Source organism: Malus domestica, chromosome 15 (genome assembly GCF_042453785.1).
Source record: "Malus domestica chromosome 15, GDT2T_hap1".
Taxonomy (NCBI): domain Eukaryota; kingdom Viridiplantae; phylum Streptophyta; class Magnoliopsida; order Rosales; family Rosaceae; genus Malus; species Malus domestica.
The window spans coordinates 24,996,154-25,017,321 of NC_091675.1; the positions used below are offsets into that span (position 1 = coordinate 24,996,154).

Here is a 21,168-nt window from a genome sequence, read left to right on the forward strand (position 1 = left end):
ATCTAGCCCAACAAGGAACAATTACCAAAATGCCCTTTCACACTAAAATCCTTACAAATTATCGGGACGAGTTGTTACAGCTGTGTTGTGAGAATAAACAGTTATAAAATAAAGTTGTTGAGTGTTTGACACACTTTTTTTTTGTAAAAGTACTTTTAACAAAAAAAAAACAATATTGGATTGCTTGGTAAATTTTTATATAAATTGATGTGAATATGTTAAATGACTAAAAAGATATGATTTTTAATATAATATAATATTTATCAAAGCCAATAACGTAGGAGGCAAAGATTGTAATATTGCAAAATATGTGGAGATATACTTGCCAATGCCATTTGTAAATTTCATTAAATGAGCACTCATTACTATAATTTTGAAAATAAAAGCACATTTTTTAGTTCATACTTCTTCTTTTTTATACTTTTCTACGATCATTGACAACAGTTTTTAAACAAATCACTTTTTTTTTGTTCTAAATTTTTTAATAAGTTACTGTTTTTTAAAAGCATCAGAATTCCAAACCGACCTAAAAATAATTTGTTTTTATGTTTACCTAATTTTCTGGTAATTTGGAAGTATCCGATTGGTCGAGTTGTTATCATAGTTGATGATGATTAGTGTAGCCTGTAATATCCGGCCACATGTTCAAAGTTTGGAAAGTTATCTTATCCCTTCTATCAATCATCACCAACCATTGTCTCATCTGCGTGGCCAAATCTTCTTTTTACAAATCCTGAGTGAAAAAAACAAAAACAAATGAAAATGCATGGAATCGAAAATAGAAAATATTTACTATTACTAGCTATTATTATAGGGAAAGAGATCATCTTCAAATTTCTTCCTCCAAAGTCTACGGATCAAGTGATCTTGACCCTTGAAATTTGATCCAATGACCCTTGAAATCCGAGCCCCTGAAAGTTATAATAATTTTTTACTGTTGGATTAAATTTCAAGCACTCGAATTACTTGGTCCGCGGACATTGGAGGAAGAGATCCGGAGATGATCTCTTTCCTTATTATAGGCCACTGTTGTACGGAGATCGCAAACTGATTTGGGTAAAAGTCAAAAAAGGCAACTAAAAAATAAGACAAATTCACTTGAGTTTCTTCTGCTACTCTCTACTTGTTTGTACATGTGGAGACAGAGAATGCAACATATGAAAGGTTTGTAGAAGGCAAAGATTGTAATTTTGCAAAATATGTGGAGATATACTTACCATTTGTAAATTTCATTAAATGAGCATTGATTACTATAATTTTGAAAATAAATGCACATTTTTTAGATCATACTTCTTCTTTTCTATGCTTTTCTCCGATCATTGACAGTAGGTTTTTTTAAAATCACTTTTTTTGTTCTAAATTTTTTAATAAGTTATTGCTTTTAAAAGCATCAGAATTCCAAATCAACCTAAAAATAATTTGTTTTTATGTTTACCTAATTTTCTGGTAATTTGGAAGTATCCTATTTGTGACAGCCCGTCCCGAAATATTTTTCTTGATGGCGTGAAATGTCGATTCTACCCTTGAGAGTTGAGTTGTGGGTTGTGTAAATAAGCTAAGAAATTAAACAATTGAGTTTACTTATTTTCTTCCTAACCTTTTGGACCCAATTAGAACTAAAGGGTCTAATTGTTTTGGTTGGTTGTAAGAAAATTTGGACCACACACACACACTCTCTCCCGTTGACTCCCTTTCTCTCTCCTCCCTCTCTCGGATTTTCTTCCATTTTCATACAACCTGTACGGAAAACCCTCAAACCTTTTCAATCTTCACGGATCGAGGTTGTGATTGCTATTTTTAGACTCCTTACAAGCTCAAGAGTCGAGGTGGTTGGACGTGAAAACCTCGAAAAACTCGAGAAACCATAATCTCTGATTTGAGCACTGTTCATGCACTCGTGATTTCAAAGTTTTTAGAAAATTTTAAGCTGCTAGTGAGCTTTAGGACATTTCACGAAGCTCGGAGAGGAAAAATGAAGTGTTTTGGATGTCGGGAAGTTGAGTTTGGCAAGTTTCAAGTTTGGCCGGATTATTGAGGTTCCTCTGGTGAAATCCTGTGGATTTCAAGGCTTGAAAGTGGTAAGGTTTTGTTCCTCTCATCTTAAGCTTCAAATTGGTACAAATTTTGTGGATTTTGGTGTAAAAATGAAGAAGATATGAATGTTTGATTGTTTTTCCAGAAACCGGCGCCAACGACGATCTCCGACGATCCAAGGAAGACGAAGGGGAATATTCTGTCAAGTTTGACGAAATATTCTAACAGCGTCAGGTAACGCGATTAACTTCTGTTAAGATTTAACTGAATATTCCTAACGGTAGTTAAGCTTCAGTTAGGGTTTGGCCGCGCGTGTGGACGTGTCTGGCCATGCCTTGGCCAACGCGTGGGGGCACGTTTGGCAGTGCCTTGGCTTGCACGTGAGGGCGCGTGGGGTCATGAAAATTTTTTGTAAAAAAATAGGGATGTTCCTGAGGTTGAGTAGATCATGGTGGTATATTCAAATACCTCATTTGAGCTTTGTATGAGAAGTTATTTCCTAGTTTTGTGTATGTGCTTTAAATAACGTTTATTCAATTATTTGGCATATAGGTGAGACCTATCCTGAGGACGAGCACCATCAATCGAGGCTCGGGGGCTACAACCCTTCGACATATCAGTGAGTGGGCTTTTGGTTTTCCGTATATACCTATATACTTGAGATTTTCCCAGAAAATGCATTTGAATGATTATGCGTTTTGAAATGCCATGCAAAGTATCTGCCTATTTTATTGATGTATTAGTAGTTGCATATAATTATGATTGGTGCTACGGACGCACATGTAAGTACCAGGTAAGTTCATAAATCAAAGATATGAGGTTACTTCAGTTATGTGAGATATGATGTGATGTATTAAAAACTCATAAACCTGCACCCCGGTGTTAGTGCTCCCGCCCAAAGTTAGGGCACAGTCCTTCACGTGATGTTCACCTCCCGCACCATATGCTCACCTTGGATCCAAATTAGGTGCACAGGCTTGTCGTATATACCACTTTAGGTGGTTCCGACTCATAGGTGACCCTCGATTATTCGCACAGCCTTCACGTGATCGTAGCACTAGAGCATATTTACTTTACACCTAGTCTTGTCGTACAGACCACTTTAGGTTGTTCTGACTCGTGTGCAGGATTTGATTTGATATGATTGAGATTGGCTATAAGCTATATACTCAGCCGTGTAGATTAAGTTAGAGGGATTTGGCTAATGCGATATTTGACATTGATATATTTTGTTTGGATTACTTATGGAATTGCATTGAGATACTTTGGCATGGTATACTTCTATGGATTTTCATCTTGAGTATGATTTTAGATACAACTTATTATTATTATTATTTTCTGGGAAATTATACAGGTTTTACGGCGAGGGGTTAGAACTTTTGAGAAATGAAATGATTTTGAAAAGCTTTGTTTTTGCCCACTCACACTTTCTGTTTTGCACCCCTCCAGGTTTTAGGTAGCAATGCTTTGGTGGATTACGAGGATTTCAATGGTGATTATGACAGAGCATCATAAATGTAGAATCACCTTTGGTGTTGTATAATTAGTACTTATATTGCTTGACTGCACTTAGACTATTTATGCTCTGGTTGTGTATTTCACACTTAATCTTGCACTTGCACTTGCACTTTATCTTAGCTAGTTATGCTAGTAGTTTGGTTTTTAATTTCCTTTTATCTTTATTGCTTCCGCACTATGCACATGGCTACGTCACCCTCACGTAACGGCCAGCATGCCTTGATCTAGGTCGGTGTGTGTCACTATTGGTCGAGTTGTTATCATAGTTGATGATGATTAGTGTAGCATGTAATATCCGGCCATGTGTTCGAAGTTCGGAAAGTTATCTTATCCCATCCATCAATCATCACCAACCATTGTCCCATCTGCGTGGCCAAATCTTCTTTTTACAAATCCCGAGTGAAAAAAACAAAAACAAATGAAAATGCATGGAATCAGAAAGAGGAATACTTACTATTACTAGTTATTATTATAGGGAAATAGATCATCTTCGAATTTCTTCCTCCAAAGTCTGCGGATCAAGTGATCTGGACCCTTGAAATTCGAGCCCCATAAAGTTATAATAAATTTTTATTGTTAGATTAAATTTCAAGAACTCGAATTACTTGGTCCGCGGGCATTGGAGGAAGAGATCCGAAGAGGATCTCTTTCCTTACTAGAGGCCACTGTTGTATGGAGATCACAAACTGATTTGGGTAAAAGTCAAAAAAAAGGCAACTAAAAAATAAGACAAATTCACTTGAGTTTCTTCTGCTACTCTCTACTTGTTTGTACGTGTACTACAAAACAGTTAAATAGACAGAGAAGGCAAAATATGAAAGGTTTGTAGGAGGCAAAGATTGTAATTTTGCAAAATATGTGGAGATATACTTGCCAATGCCATTTGTAAATTTCATTAAATGAGCACTCATTACTATAATTTTGAAAATAAAAGAACATTTTTTAGATCATACTTCTTCTTTTCTATGCTTTTCTCCGATCATTGACAGCAGTTTTTTAAAAAATCACTTTTTTTGTTCTAAATTTTTTAATAAGTTATTGCTTTTAAAAGCATCAGAATTCCAAACCGACCTAAAAATAATTTGTTTTTATGCTTACCTAATTTTCTGGTAATTTGGAAGTATCCTATTGGTCAAGTTGTTATCATAGTTGATGATGATTAGTGTAGCATGTAATATCCAGCCACGTGTTCGAAGTTCAGAAAGTTATCTTATCCCCTCCATCAATCATCACCAACCATAGTCCCATATGCGTGGCCAAATCTTCTTTTTACAAATCCCGAGTGAAAAACAAAAACAAAAACAAATGAAAATGCATGGAATCGGAAATAGAGAATATATACTATTACTAACTATTATTATAGGGAAAGAGATCATCTTCGAATTTGTTCCTCCAAAGTCTGTGGGTCAAGTGATCTGGACCCTTGAAATTTGATCCAACGACCCTTGAAATCCGAGCCCCTGAAAGTTATAATAATTTTTTACTGTTGGATTAAATTTCAAGAACTCGAATTACTTGGTCCGCGGGTTTTGGAGGAAGAGATCCGGAGAGGATCTCTTTCCTTATTATAGGCCACTGTTGTACGGAGATCGCAAACTGATTTGGGTAAAAGTAAAAAAGGCAACTAAAAAATAAGACAAATTCACTTGAGTTTCTTTTGCTACTCTCTACTTGTTTGTACGTGTACTACAAAACAGTTAAAGAGACAGAGAATGCAAAATATGAAAGGTTTGTAGAGAGAAGTGATCAGAGGCTTTTAATTTAACTCATGATTCATGTGTACTTTCAAAGGGAAGGAATATTTTTTGTTCAAGATTTCGTAATCCAATGAGCAGTCTATTCATGTCGATATTGTTTCAATTCAATCACATTTATGATTTGACAAATGTTAGATTTTACTGCATAGGTATTTAGAAGCTTAATTGTTTAATATAAGTTGTTGAGGAGAACGCGATCTGATAGGAGAATATTTTTGCTAACCACTCTCAAGTTGGTGATGCTGACCACGCTCTTATTTATTACCGTTATATAAATTTAAATTTTGAAATTTGTGTAGTGTATAGTCACAAATTTTAAAATTTAAACTTATCCGACGGTACTAAGTATGGTGCTGAAAATTACCACCACTTGAGAGTGATGAGCAAAAAAGCACCCATCTTAAGAATGGAATGGCAGAAAAGAATTTTCTATATTAATTCTCAATGAATATACAAGCTGCGCTAGGGTTCTTATACAAACTGCAAGAATACAATCACAACTTCTAACTCCTACAAATCAGCTAAGTAAATATTTGTACAAAGGGAAAGAATAAATCACTGATAGTCAATGATTATCATGCTACCAAATAGGAAGGAAACTAATCATATCTCAACACTCCCCCTCAAGTTGGCGAGTGAATGTCAAAAACTGCTAACTTGCTCAGCAAAAAACGAAATTGATCTTTTCCTAAAGGCTTCGTCAATATGTCTGCAACCTGCTTTGAAGATGGAACAAATTTGGTGACTACCTTTCCTTCTTGAATTTTATCTCGAACAAAATGGCAGTCAATCTCTATATGGCGTGTCCGCTCATGAAAAACAGGATTAGAGGCAATGTGAAGAGCTGCTTGGTTATCACAATGTAGAAGAGCAGGACCCATATCTTTAATGTGTAAATCACATAAAAGACTTTGTAACCAGGTGAGCTCACAACAGGTAGCAGCCATTGAACGGTATTCTGCTTCTGCAGAAGACAATGAGACTGTCTTCTGTTTTTTGCTTTTCCATGAAATTAAAGAATCTCCAAGGAAAACACAATATCTGGTAGTAGAACGTCGAGTTACTGGACACCCTACCCAATCAGCATCACAAAAGGCCTTCAATCTTAATGAACTTTGTGAGGAAAACAAAATACCTTGGCATGGAGTGTTCTTCAAGTATCTCAAAACACGTAAAGCTGCATCATAGTGAGGCTTGCGAGGATGTTGCATGAAACGACTTAACGTGTTTACTGCAAAAGTAATATCAGGCCTGGTAATAGTTAAATATATCAAACGTCCTATCAATCTCCGATAGATGGACGGATCATGAAGTAAATCTCCTTCATCAGGAAGTAGCTTTAGATTCTGTTCCATGGGGAAACTAGCTGAGCGTGCTCCCAAAAAACCAACATCTTTCAAAATGTCCAATAAATATTTTCTTTGAGAAATAAAGATCCCCTTTCTTGAACGAGCAATCTCTATTCCTAAAAAATATTTAAGGGCTCCTAAATCTTTGATGCGGAAGCGTTTATTCAAAAAGGATTTAAGAGAACCAATAGCCGTCATGTCATTACCAGTGATCAAGATGTCATCAACGTAAATAAGGAGAGCTGTGAACGATTTGCCAACTTTTCTTGTAAAAAGGGAATAATCGGCTTTGGACTGTGTATACCCAGCTGCAGAAATGGCTTCAGAAAATTTAAAAAACCACTGCCGAGAAGCCTGCTTTAATCCATACAAAGACTTGTGAAGGCGACATACTAAATGCTCCCCCTGTCACTGAAAACCAGGAGGTGGAACCATATATATTTCCTCAAGGAGATCACCATGGAGGAAAGCATTGTGGACATCCATTTGATGGAGAGACCAGCCACTAGCAGCCGCAAAAGCAAGGAGACAACGAAAGGTAACCAACTTGGCAGTCGGGGAAAATGTATCCTGATAATCAACACCCTCAATTTGAGTGTAACCCTTGGCCACTAAACGAGCTTTGTAACGCTCAATAGTGCCATCAGACTTGTGCTTGATTTTGTAGACCCAACGACAACCAATAGGGATCTTGCCAGGGGGAAGAGTAGTCAAAGACCAAGTGGCATTAGCTTCGAGAGCCTGAATCTCCGAGGCCATAGCGTCGCGCCACCGAGGATCTTTAGCAGCCTCTGCATATGTGTTAGGTTCAACAGGAAGAGTAATATTGGCAATAAAACTTTGATAAGATGGAGAATTGATAAGAAATATGCTTGCATAAAGGGTGACGAGTACCTTTGGCAGAAGAACCTGGAGTCGATGCTTGGAGTGGGGAAGACGAGGAAACATGAGAGCAAACATAGTCATCAAGATAAGTACGAGTACGTTTAGGCCTATCAGAATGTCGTATTGCAAGAGGGAGACCAGGTGACGGAGAAGGACTATCGGTGATGGTGTGGTCTAGGAGAGGTGGAGCAAGGGAGGTGGATGGAGACTCAATGGCAACATGAGGGGCGGAAGGCTCAATGACGACGGGAGTAAGTGTCATCTCAATGGCATCATGAGTAGGAGGAGGCAAGACAGGTTCAGGAGGTTGGGTTGAAGAAGTGGTGATAAAAGGAAAATGAGACTCATGAAAAATGACATCGCGGCTGGTGAACACTTTGTGAGTAGAAAGGTCGTACAACTTATACGCCTTTTTACCAAAGGGATATCCTATAAAGACACATTTTCTGGCTCGTGCATCAAATTTATGAAGAGGGTGAACATTAGTGGCATAGGCTAAACATCCAAAAATACGTAAGTGTGCGTACGATGGAGGATGACCATAAAGAACCTCAAAAGGGGATTTATTTGACAAAAGTGGTGTGGGTAAGCGATTTATGAGATAGATGGCAGTAAGGACACAATCTCCCCAAAAATACAAAGGTAAGTGACTTTGAAAACATAGTGCCCTAGCTACTTGCAAAATATGACGATGTTTCCGCTCGACTACTCCATTTTGTTGTGGAGTATATGTGCAAGAACGTTCAAAAATCACACCGCTCTCGGAAAAGAGAATGTAGGGACAAAAACTCACTACCATTATCAGTTCGGATTTTCTTAATTTTGTGATGGAATTGAGTTTCTACATAAGAAAAGAAAGTCTTAAGCAACTGTTGTGTTTCAGATTTATTTCGCATCAAAAAGAGCCAAGTGGTGCGAGAAAAATCATCAACAATGGTTAGGAAATATCGAGCCCCATTATATGTAGAAATTTTGTGCGGTCCCCAAATGTCACAATGAACAAGCTCAAAAATATGTTTACTGGCAATATGACTTAATGGAAAAGGCAATCTAGTTTGTTTTGCCAAAGGGCAAACATCACAAGGTTTATTTAAATGAGAAGAAACATCTAACGATTGCTTAGCTAAAAGGTGAAGTCGTTGTGGAGAGGGATGACCAAGACGACGATGCCATGAAATGGAATTAATGCAACTGGATGACGGTGAAGTGGTGCAGCTATTGTTTGGTTTGGTGAGATAGTAAAGACCGCCACGTTGTCTACCCCATCCAATCATCTTTCTCGTCTCCAGGTCCTGGAAGATACAAAAATCCGAAAAAAAAGTTATGGAACAGCGAAGGGATTTTGTTAAACGACTAACGGATATCAAATTAACCAAAAAGGAGGCAATTCGTAAAACGTTAGTTAAGGAAAGTTTGGGATCAAAAGTAAAATTGCCAATACTACTAATTGAAACCCTTTCACCAGTCGGAAGTTTTACTGGAGGCAAAGACTTGTTCACAGTAGAGTTCGATAAGGGAAGTGCCGTAACATGATCTGTAGCGCCACTATCAATTATCCACTCTTGTGAATGATGGGGAGACAAACCTGTGACGGCATTGGTCTGTGCTTCAGATGGTAGATTTCCAGCCATCATAGCAAAGAGTTGTTGAAGCTGCTCAGAAGTGAAAGTCATCGGTGTTGCTGAGGTAGATGAAGAAGTGGTAGAAGTTGAAGCTTGAACATGGTTGGTCGCTGGTTTTCCCTCCTTACTGCGGCCCTTTCCCTTGTTCTTTTTATGAAGACGATGGTCCTCGGGATATCCATGGAGTTGGTAGCAAGTCTCCTTAGTGTGGTGAGCTGTGTCACAATAATCGCAATGGAGCGGTTTGCGATTCCCTTGGCTGCCACGACTTTGTTGATTGCCGCGACCACCTTGAATGGCCATGGCTGCTCCTTTCAGACTTGGTTGTGGGACGACTGTAATTCCACGTTGCTTCTCCTCTTGATTAACCATGGAAAAAACTTTGAGCACCGAAAGCAATGGCTTTACAAGCAGAATCTGACCTCTCACTGCTGCATATGAATCATCAAGCCCCATTAAAAATTGCATAACCTTATTCTGCTCATCTTTCTCGTTACGGTCGTTCATGGCACCACATGAGCAATTTTTATGGCTGCCGTAAGAAGATAACTCATCCCATAAACCCTTCAATTGGGAATAATAGTCAGACACGGACATCTGATTTTGAGTGAGACGTGCAATGTCACGCTGAATCTCGAAAATTCGTGGGACGTTGTCTTGCGAAAAACGAGTCTTGAGGTCCTCCCAAACATCATGTGCAGTGTCGGCATAAACCACACTGTTGGATAACCTAGAACTCACAGAGTTTAAAATCCACATGAGAACCATGTCATTACAACACTGCCAAAGAGCAGCTTCAGTTGCGTTCTTGTTGGACGGCTGCTTCACAGACCCATCAACAAAACCAAATTTGTTCTTTGCGCTAAGAGCAATGCGCATTGAACGAGACCATGTGCTATAATTGTTTCCAGTAAGTAGAGTGGAAACAAGATGCATCCCTGGATTATCAGAGGGATGAACATAGAAGGGGCTTGAGGGATCGTTCGACGCCGCAACCGACTTGGAGTCTCCCATAGCCAAAAAAGAACGACTTTTCTTACAAGAAAAACCGAAGGAAAAAAACGAGGAGAAACCAAGAAAAAAAAACGTCCTAGGATCTTGGACTCTCTGGTACCATCTTAAGAATGGAATGGCAGAAAAGAATTTTCTATATTAATTCTCAATGAATATACAAGCTGCGCTAGGGTTCTTATACAAACTGCAAGAATACAATCACAACTTCTAACTCCTACAAATCAGCTAAGTAAATATTTGTACAAAGGGAAAGAACACTGATAGTCAATGATTATCATGCTACCAAATAGGAAGGAAACTAATCTTATCTCAACAATAGTCACAAATTTTAAAATTTAAACTTATCCGACGGTACTAAGTATGGTGCTGAATATTACCACCACTTGAGAGTGATGAGCAAAAAAGCACCCATCTGATACCATGTCAAGATTTTAGAGTCTCCTTAATTACGCTAATATTGTCTCCTTAATTACGCTGATATTGTCTCAACCTAACTACTTATGCAGTTTAACATCTGATGAATTGTATCACGAAAAACCTTTGTGTAATTAAAAGTGAACCATTCAATTTATATCTATAATTTATTATGTTAAGCTTCCAACATGGGATTAAATTGTTCAACATTTTAATTTTTACTGCATTTGTTTTGATCATTAATTTATGATATTTTGGAAATTTGTTGCATGGTAGAGTGAACAAGAAAATAAAAAGACAAATAGGTGGGTGTTAAGAAGATTCTGATTCTTTTTACTGTTATAAGTTTACACGAGAAAACAAGAATTTATTTTCAACTGTTAATATTTCTTGATATCTCAAGCATCTACAACCTTTTAACTGTTAATAAAGTTCCTAGCTACTTCAAGGATCGATTAGCAATGTTGATATTTGTTTAGTTAGTAAATAAAAAAGTTTGGGGGGTTATAGAGGTAGATTGTCAAAAGAGAGGCATAGAGAGGATTAAACTTTTGAAAGTTATAGAGATTTTACTTAAAATTAAAAGTGTGAAACGTGCGGATAGAAATGTGCAGACTGATTATAGATTCAAATATATGATGCAGTGTGACAAAGAGAGTGTATCAAACGATAACCTCATTGCATAAGCAACTAGCCTCTTAGCCCTTTGTTTATGAGGGAAAAAAAGGTTGAAAATTTTGGCATAAAAAGACCAGGTATCCCAACGAAATCGTAAAATGGTTTCGAGTCACTGTTCTCTTTGAAATAGCGGGTCATGGGCCTAAATAGACACCGAAGCTCATTTGCACAACTTATATTTTGCTATCGTATTTGCGCATCAATTTGATCTTTGATCCTTTATTTCATCTAATCAACCTCATTATCAATTACAACGTTATAAAGCGAGTGAACTGGCATTCTCAACGCCCACGGAAGAACCTAGGGCATGCTTGTATGTGCTTCAACACATTCCATTTCAAAGAAAGATTTTTTTTGTGATACATACATATTTTACATGGTTGGAGATATAATCGTAATGAGCACGTCATAAAAATATGGTACCGAGCATAAAACTTTCACTTACAAGTAAAGAGCACTACCACTAAACCATCGTACTAATAAATAATATTTGTAACTGAATAAAATTCTAGAAAATATTTCAAAAGAAGCCAATTCTACTTGCCACACCAGTGTAGATCACAAAAATACAAGATAGAATTTGCCTCTCTAGTTAAACAAAACAAAAAAAAGAAGAAACCGAGAAAAACCCTTAATTTGTAGGATAATTATTTTTCTAGATGGGCCTTGTTAGTTGAGATTCTTCTCAGTTCTGATAAGAGCTTTTGATTAGCTGGTTGTGGTGGATCCTGGGCGACTAAAAGAAAATGAGTTTGACTATGGGCCTAGTTTTCCATTAATGGGCTTAAGATTATAGGGCTTTTGTGATAGGTTATGACTGGTTTGATAATAATTTCGTTATTATTATTATTTTTTTGTTATTTTTTTATCGTTAGATATAAAGAAGTTATATGCACTAAAAGAGGGATGAATAAGTTTGACAAAAAGGAAAAAAAAAAGAGGGATGAAGAAGTGTGGTAGGAGAGAGGGAGAGAAATAAGAAAGAATAAACGGAAACAAAATTTAAAAGTGAAAATAACTTAAAATAGTTTTTGGAATTTTATGTTCTTTTCTTGTAGATTAATTCTGCATTTCTCCCACCATTCTTTATCCACTTTTTTCACCCCTCATTTTTTCTATGTATTCAGTTTTATCATTAACTTAAAAAGTAAAAATTAAAAACAAAAAATGAAATGATTATCAAACAGGTCCTTAGTGTTAAAACAATATTCAAATTAAGGTTAATGAGTCATTCCTCTTTAAAAACAAAACTTAGTTTAACATATATGCATATTGTTCTCCTTTCATTATTCTTGTAAGTCACTTTAGTATATATGTCGGTCCGACGATCTCTGATATGCAACTAAGGAAGAAAGAATACACTTTATTAAGTTGATTTTGTGTAAAAAGGAGGGGTTATTTTTAATCACTTTTATGTAAATTATGTTAGCATTTAATATCCCCCAATCTCCATATGTTGACGCTAAAATGTGAGCTTTTGCATAAATAGATAGCGCACAATGCATAACATTTTACTATTTTCTAAAATTGTGGTCCTACACTAAACTTACCAGGCACTATGCTTTCATGTCCTTGTTGCTTCACCTTGTTGGCCATATCCTAGCTATATGATATAGCTTCTAATCATGGTGTACATGATGTATACAATAGTTTAACATCATACACCAATGTACATGTTATATTGATACTTGAGCAGCTAGAAAGATTCAGATTCTCAAAAACACAACCACGCAAATCCAACTGTATACCACGCTGATGCATTCCATATACCCATGCATTACAAAAAATTTGTATAACATGACATATTATGTGTTGGATTCACAATGTAGACCATAAATTCAAAGACAAACAATCTATTGTAACAATGATACGTATTTATATTGTAGATGTCGACCCTTCCAATCAATTATGAAGCAGAACTCCTCCAGTGTTAGATTGTTTATATGCCAATAGAAACGTAAACTAGGTTTAAACCATCGCGAGACATTAATAACATAGCATGTCGGACTTTTGTTGTCAAAAGGCTCAACCCTACCTCATCAATTTCCGATACAGCCAATCCCTCCATGGAATGGTAGCTTCCACTATAAAATCAAGATTGCTCTGCTTCCAGCTACATATATGCATACGGAGTGTGTGTGTGTGTGTGTAGCAAAGCTCATAAACTAGTGATCTGACCAATGACCTAAAATACATGCCCTTGAGAAATTATAATCACAGTCCAATGTGAAGGGGGGAAAATGTAGATAAATTAAGGTTCATCCAGCACAACATCTTCACTAGAGATGGTAGATTTAACAGAACCGGATGCGATTGAAGCCTCCTTCGGCAAGGAATATGCGACTAAAGCCTTGACAACGTGCCAGAATTTCCTTCTGTAAGTGGGAAATTTTGAGACACTTCTCATCATTCCAATCATCCTACAAATACAATCACCACATCAGAACATGAACATACAGAAACTACTTGCAGTAATTTAATGCTAAGTTCAGTTGCTTCCATCGGCCAGACAATAGATGATATGCTTCCGAACAAGAAAACTGATCGATTCTAATTTTCTACGATATTCAGATGCAGTGTAAGCAATGGTACTTATTCCACAGTTCCAAAATTTGTCACTGCCACTTACTAAAAGCAAGTTTCATCCTGTCAGTTTAAATCATCGACTAAGTTGATACGTACGAAATAGAGTATTACCCTACATGCACATTAAGTTTCGCGCCCTCTATTTGTTAAAGATTGGCGATGTTTGAATTTGTTCATTTTTGAGAAAATGCTTTGTGGGAAAAGGCTTTGTTGTTGTTGTTGTTGTATAACGTCTCTAACTGATCTCGAGTTGGCTATACGCATAAGCATTGCAGGTGCTTCCATAGGAGCAGGACTGAGTGTAGCCAGCTGATTTCCTCGAATAGAGAACTCGGGTGATTGAGCGACAGCTCTTTTTCGATATTTGGGCCTGGCTGCGCATAATGAGACCACTACTGGTAAAGATTTACAAGAGAAAAATAACAAAATCTAGCTGCAGTAATACTTAATGAGCTCAAAGAACAATATTTCATAAGCAGGAAAGTCATCAACTTTGGAAAGATTGTTCCCTCTCGAAGATACAGCCAGTCATTCGTGTATTCATCAAATTCAGCCACCATTGCAACCACGTACGCCACACCTTTCCTGAAAGATCTTTCCTGCATTCACAAATGGTTAAAAGATGTATAATTTTACTTATCATGAAAGGCCAAGGAAATTAATATGATTATAGTCGGGTGTAAGCAAACCTGATATACTACAACTGATGCATACAATCCGATTAAAATGCTTGAGAAAACTGCCAATACAATACTTGCAACAACCACAATTGGCCACAGAAGGATTGTCAAACCAGCAATAGGGATGCATGCTAGTTCAAGAAATGGACCTTCTCGAGTAATCAGATCATGAATCAGTCGATACCAGCCCTTAAGCAGCATATAGGGACTCTTTACAACTGCAATTGCAGTGTAAACAGGAATCTCCACGATTAGCCCCAACACACCAACTATAATACATGCTGGAATGTGAATCAACCTACAATATGTTCCCGAAAAAGAATTGAGTTCAGATTAAAACAGCTGTTTTACGCAATGCTATTTCAAATGTTTATATTTGGCTATTGCTACATAATTTGATCACAGAAGCAAAACAATTTGAGTCACTAACTACAACACGATTACCTTAGAGTTCGATTCAAATGTTTATATTTAGTTTTTGCTACATAATTTGATGACAGAAGCAAAACAATTCAAGTCACTAACTACAACATGATTACCTTATGGTTTGATTAAAATGTTTATACTTGGCTTTTGATATTAATTTGATGACAAAAGCAACATAATTCTGAGTAACTAATTACAACACGATTACCTAAGAGTGCGAACTTCCTCTGCAGCGGGTGATTCGTGCAACTCCTTCAAGTAAAGTGGGTACGAGTGGTAACACAGGTCTGCAAAGTCTCTAACTACAGTACAGCTTCCTTTAACAGTCCCCCAAGTTCCATCCTAACAAATAACGAAGTTGCATGAGTGAAACACAACGAGCAGAGCTAAATTTGACAATAAACCAAACAAAAAAATTGAAGAAAAGTAAAGAGACCGAATTCAAAAGTTTTACCAGAATACAATGTTTGAATTTCTTGTACCGGTTGTCATGCCTAAAGGCCTCAAAAGTAGAAACCCAGGGAGTGAGGAATCCATATCCCACACCCAACAGAACACTCCCAGCTATGCTCAAACCCAGCCATATACCCAGCAGGCCAGGCAAGGCAAACAAAATTGCAATTTTAAGTGGTGTTTGGGATAAAATCTGAACTTTGGGCCAGAGAGAAAGTCGGCCCAAACCCAAGGCCCAGAGGAAAACTTAGGAGGCAGGAAAGAGGCTTTCGGCTGGGCACAAATTACAAAGGCCACCTGCTTACCTGCTCAAAGACCACAGGGGGTAGGTTATTCAATCACTGCACAGCCCAATAAAGTACTTTATTGGTGGCATTCATGTAAAAAAGCTAGTGAGTCATCACCAAACCGCATTCGGGCAACCGCCATTGCTACAGGAACCCAAGCTGAATCCGTCTATAAAAGGAAGAAGAGAAGACAGAATTAAGGACACTCAAACAAACAAACAAAAGCCAAAACTCTGCTCAAGCCAGATTTGCCTTCAACAAAGCTGTAGTCAGCACAAGCCTTCATCCCGTTTGGGATAAACCTTCCCAAACCCCTGTAATAGCTCTGCTACCTTGTTCTTGGTGGTATCGATTCATTTTGTATCCTCTTCTCCCCATCAACCCCTTCTAAAAGCTTTCAGACCTTTGATAGAGCCACAAAGATAGATTTTGTAAGAAGTTCAGCCTTGGCCGATAAGGTTCAAACTTGCCCGACTATCTTTGCTCTGTCTTTGTCTTTTCTTTCTTTTAAAAGCACAATAACATGTTATATATTCTCAGTTATATACAAGTTATTTCTGGCAAAGTCACAATGAAAATGAGTCTTCAGCACTTGAATCCGATCTGAATCACGTCAGAGTTTAGATCAGATCTGAGGCTTAAGCCCGCGGGCATGTAATTTAAAGATCAGTTTAAAAGTCCTTGGCCTCAAGGCATAAAAAAGAACTCTATGTGGACTCAACCCATCCACGACGATCCTTGATAAGCGAGAAGTCCGAAGTTACTTGGGGCGCAAGTAATCAATCTATTTCTCCGTTTTGTTACTATTATATCTTGATTCGTAGAAAAGGCTTAAGCATAGAGTGAATTCTGATAGAAAGCCTCAAGGCCTACACCTAAGGCCCCACGAAGGCATCTATTTAGCTTCATTTTATGTTGCGGTCTAGTTGGTCCGAGTATAAGGATTAACTCTGATGGGAAGCCTCAAGGCCTATACCTAAGGCCCTACAAAGGCACTCATTTGGGTTCGTCCTACCTCTGGGATTCAGATAATCAAAGGTATAATAGTGATAAAACTCTGGCAACCATAAAAGGCCAAATATGATACATCCAAGCGCTGGTTTAGTTTGACAGGAAGCCTCAAGGCCTACACCTAAGGCCTCACAAAGGCACCTGTTATATCTAACTCGGTTTCTCGGGCGTATACATATTCAATCAAAGCTTAAACACCCATTCAACATCTGCCATACTAAAGATGGCAGTGGCACGCCTGAGCACGATAAAGTTAATCTTGATTGTGAGCCTCAAGGCCTACACCTAAGGCCCCACAAAGGCACCCTTTCAAATTAACTCTGTCCTTCTCTTTCAGAACTGCCCGACGAGCCTTGCCCGAAGTGTGTCTTGCCCGACCAAGATCTGCCCGACGAAGGCCTTCCCAAGCAAGCCCGAGAAGAAAGCAGGAGTACGACAGATACCCTCAACCGACGCCATTCTCCCAGGGGAGCTGTGTGCTCGACCGCCAGGAGATTCCTGCGACGAACAAGTGGTACATCAAATCTGTGAATCCTGCAATTTCCCAACATTTATGGGGAAAAAAAGAGAGTATTAATCTCTGAAAAATTAGGAGTTTTACTGAAAATTTTGAAAAGAGGTAGTTTCAAAGATACTAACTTTATGAGAGTGTAGATTGTCCAGACAACATGTGCAGGAGATAAACCTAAAATTATTCCCACATTCCATAAAATCAGTATTAGTGCAGAAATGGGTCCGACCAGAAGACCTGCAACATATATGATCAAAATCCCAAAAACCAACCATCAAAATTTTCAGTAAATTCAGCAGAAAACATGCAAAATCTGTGTGTCTATATATATACATATATATATATATGTATATAGGTGTATATATATATATATACATACACACACACATATCCTCAATAGCGAAAGGTGGTACCTTTAAGAGCACCAAGGCAGAGAGCAGAGCCGAAAGCAAAAACCAGAGAGAAAATTTTGACGCAGCGTCTGAAAGATTGTGGGGAATCCGCGCCAAAAAAGGTCCATAGATTCAGGAACATCGGCATTGGAGAGATAGTCAACCCAAATTCGGACAGCCCTTTTGAGGTTTTGTTATGAATTTATGCCCCAGATGAAAGCTTTTGAATTTGAAGCTTTCCATGAAGAAAGAAAGGCACAATTATTATCAGATATTCGTCAGAAAATATTGTATTATATGAACAGTTTACGTGTCCAGAGAGGGAGAGACAGAGAGGAGAGAGACTTGTGCTGCAAAGACGACAGAGAATGAGAACAAAGAGTACAATAAAAGCCGATAGCCAACCAAATCCATTCATTCAACCCAGGATGTTTGGAACCAAAGGGGAACTATATATTCAAACTAAAAGATGAATATTCATTGGAGACGTAGAGTTGCGGAACCAACTAGTTTTTGGTTTTCTTTGTTTACTAGCAAATTCTTTCCTGTGACGAATGACCATACATATTGCACTCGAGATTCTGAGTACGTTTCTCTCTCTCAACGTCTCTAAGTATGGGATCTAGATTGTCTACTCCCCTCTATCTCATACCCTTCTTATTCCCTTTTATTTTTGTAATTACGGTTAAGCTACGTTAATATAAAATGTTAACGTGGTTTAACTGTGATCACAAAAATAGAGGAGAATGGGAAGGGTATTTTCTGTTCTGCAAGTATTTGACGTGACATGGACAACTGACACCATGGTCTCATGCTATTTGTTTGGTACTTTAGTTTTGAATCCAACGGCTGTTTTTTCAGGTTGCACGATGTTATGGTGCACCAAGTTGGATTACAAAAAATACATCATTCTTTATGTCACGCCAAAGATAAATAATCGAGTTTAATTTTTTTTGGTTGACTGTATATATTATTAGGATTTAATATGGCGTGTTGAAATTTTATTTTTTTAATTCAACCCTTTGACATAATTATGTTGTACTTTATTCCATATTTTATGCATGAACGCTACAAAGCAAAAATCCATTTGATTTTGTTTTTCAATATTTTGGGTTTTTGATATAATATGTATTTAGAAAAAGAGTAAATTATAATAATAGTCCCTTAATTTTAACTCAGTTTGAGCAATGGTTCTTCAACTAAAAAATCATTAGTCCTTCAATTTATCAAAACCTGCAGCTATGATCCATCAACTAAAAATTCATTACCATTAATCCCTCAACTTTAATTCAACTAGAGAAATGATCCCTCAACTTTAACACAATTGGAGCAATCATCCCTCAACTTTAACACAATTATAGCAATTATCCTTCTAATATAACTCATTTTGACAAAATTCTGACGAAATTGAAGAAAATGACCATAGCTACATATTTTGATGAGTTGAGGGACCCTTAATGGTTCTTCCAACATAACTTATTTTTACAAAATTCTAACGAAGTTGAAGAAAATGATCATAGTTACACATTTTGATGAGTTAAGTGACCAATGATAATGAATTTTTAATTGAAAGATAATTGCTACAATTTACTCTTAGTAAAATAAAAATTCAACATAAATTTGATGTTGTCATTGCACTTTATACTATAATATATGTTATGGTGAACTTTTAAAAAGGGAATTTTTTATAAGAAAATAAAACAACGTTGTTATGACATGTTTTACAATATGGAATACGGTCCAACGACCTAAATCAATTGTGTTTTTGTGAGATCATCCTTACAAAGTTACACGCTGCCAACGGAAGTACAAAAAACAAAGCGAGTAGTATTTGATTATGATTGATTATGACTATTGGTGTTAACTAGAAGGAAAGGGATCTTTTCGGATCTATTATACCAAATTCATCCAATCACCTAATTCAGATCATTGAAATTTAATCTAACAATTAAAGTAACTATAACTTTTAAAGGAGTCCCCTATTTGTAGCCTGTTAATGCACAAAATCAGTAAGGACTTTGGTACAACATAAAGTGTTAAGTTTATGACATTCGCTAGATTGCTCCGATCACTAATGTGGATAAGTATGTAAATGGATAGAGACAGGGAAGCAAACACAAGATGTACGTGGTTCACCCAGATTGGCTACGTCCACGAAGTAGAGGAGTTCTCATTAATTGTGAAGGGTTTACACAAATACATAGGTTCAAGCTCTCAGTACTAGTGAATGATTTAGTACAAATGACATTCGAAAATATTGTGAGAGAATGATCTCTATTTATAGAAGAGAGTTTCTAGTTTCATTCTGACATTGACACGTGTCGTGTTGTGATTGGCTTCTGATGTTGACACGTGTCGCGCTATGATTGGCTTCTGATGTCGACACGTGTTGCGCTGTGATTAGCCTCCTGATTGGAAGGAAACTCTTCTGGGTCCTTGACGGTATAACGTTGACCGGTGCTCAGTAGTTTCGGGATTGGTCAAGTATGGTACAAACAGTGCTCCCCTAAGTTCCTGAGTAAGGGAAGTTCCTCGGTTGGGGACTTGCAAGATCCAAGCTATTAAGTAATCACGAAACTTCTAAGTACCGAAGTATGGTATCATTTTCACTTGCCTTATCTGTCTCATATGTAGATGTGGCATCTTCTCTGGAAGTACTTTTCCTCCATCCAGAGGTGGTATCTTTAACCGATGAAGATGCATAAGGCAATGTATCAATTTCACTTGAAGCTTACTTGTAGTTTCGGACTTGGTCAAGTGTGATACAAACCCTATAGTAGGAGTCTCCCAAGTCCCCGAGCTAGGAGATTTTCCAAAGAAGGTAACATACAAGGTAAGCAATCAGACTTCCAAGCAAGCAACCTGGATCGGAGGTTCGACTTCGGCTTCCGGTTGATTGTTCTCTTTCTTCTGGTGTCGTAAACAGCAACAAGGATAAGGAGAAGCAAATGGAGAAGAGATCTTTTGAAGAAGTAACTTTCCACAAGCTTATTCTTGAACTGGGCTGTAAGGTTTTCTGGTTTCCTCCAGAGTATAAGGCCGAATGAAGAATTTGAGGGTCAAAACAAGTCCATCAAATCTAGAGTACGTTCAACTCTGATGATATGGGATACATTTACTGTTGACAAAGTAGTGGATGTATCAGCACGTGTTCTGTTACGCTTGTCTCCACATGCTTCCTTGTATCCTTCTCACTTGCCCTATCTGTTCCTTAGGCAGATGTGGTATCTTTTCTGGAAGCATAAGATGTTGAAGATGAGTACTCGAGAGCAATGTCAGGTAAGTAATTAGGCAAAAGGTTCCAGACAGTTAGTTCCTGACAGGAAGCTTGATTCCAAGTGCTGACTGATTGTTCTCTTTCTCCTTGTCTTGCAAGTAATAACAAGGTCAAATGAAAAGACAGGGAAAAAGCATGATATGGGATACTCTTACTTTTAACCCTGATGATATGAGATACTCTTGCTCTGGTGTGGCTTGTTTGCATAGGTATTATTGGGAGGAAAAGAAACTGAGTATTTCGAGAAACTCTGCTGAGAGTGCCCTCTCGGATG

At 37.5% G+C, this 21,168-nt stretch overlaps 1 protein-coding gene across 1 annotated transcript; it reads right to left on the bottom strand.

Annotated features, from left to right (window-relative positions):
- Positions 1 to 13,125: 13,125 nt before the first annotated feature.
- LOC103401365 (uncharacterized membrane protein At3g27390) lies at positions 13,126 to 18,156 on the bottom strand. The gene is made up of 9 exons (XM_070812821.1): positions 17,639 to 18,156; positions 17,354 to 17,462; positions 17,233 to 17,248; positions 15,418 to 15,609; positions 15,172 to 15,305; positions 14,547 to 14,835; positions 14,350 to 14,456; positions 14,049 to 14,227; positions 13,126 to 13,695 (listed from the first exon to the last, which is right to left on the bottom strand). The coding sequence occupies exons 1-9, from the start codon at positions 17,763 to 17,765 to the stop codon at positions 13,523 to 13,525; spliced, it is 1,326 nt and encodes a 441-aa protein (XP_070668922.1). The 5' UTR covers positions 17,766 to 18,156; the 3' UTR covers positions 13,126 to 13,522.
- Between the last annotated feature and the right edge of the window lie 3,012 nt (positions 18,157 to 21,168).

Bases quoted from the DNA above. Each gene is read 5' to 3' on its own strand.
- LOC103401365 (XM_070812821.1), bottom strand. From the start codon at position 17,765: ATGCCGATGTTCCTGAATCTATGGACCTTTTTTGGCGCGGATTCCCCA. The intron at 17,463-17,638 runs GTACCACCTTTC...TATATGTTGCAG, and splicing joins CTGCCTTGGTGCTCTTAAAG to GTCTTCTGGTCGGACCCATT. The intron at 14,836-15,171 runs GTAATCGTGTTG...AACATATTGTAG, and splicing joins GAGGAAGTTCGCACTCTTAG to GTTGATTCACATTCCAGCAT.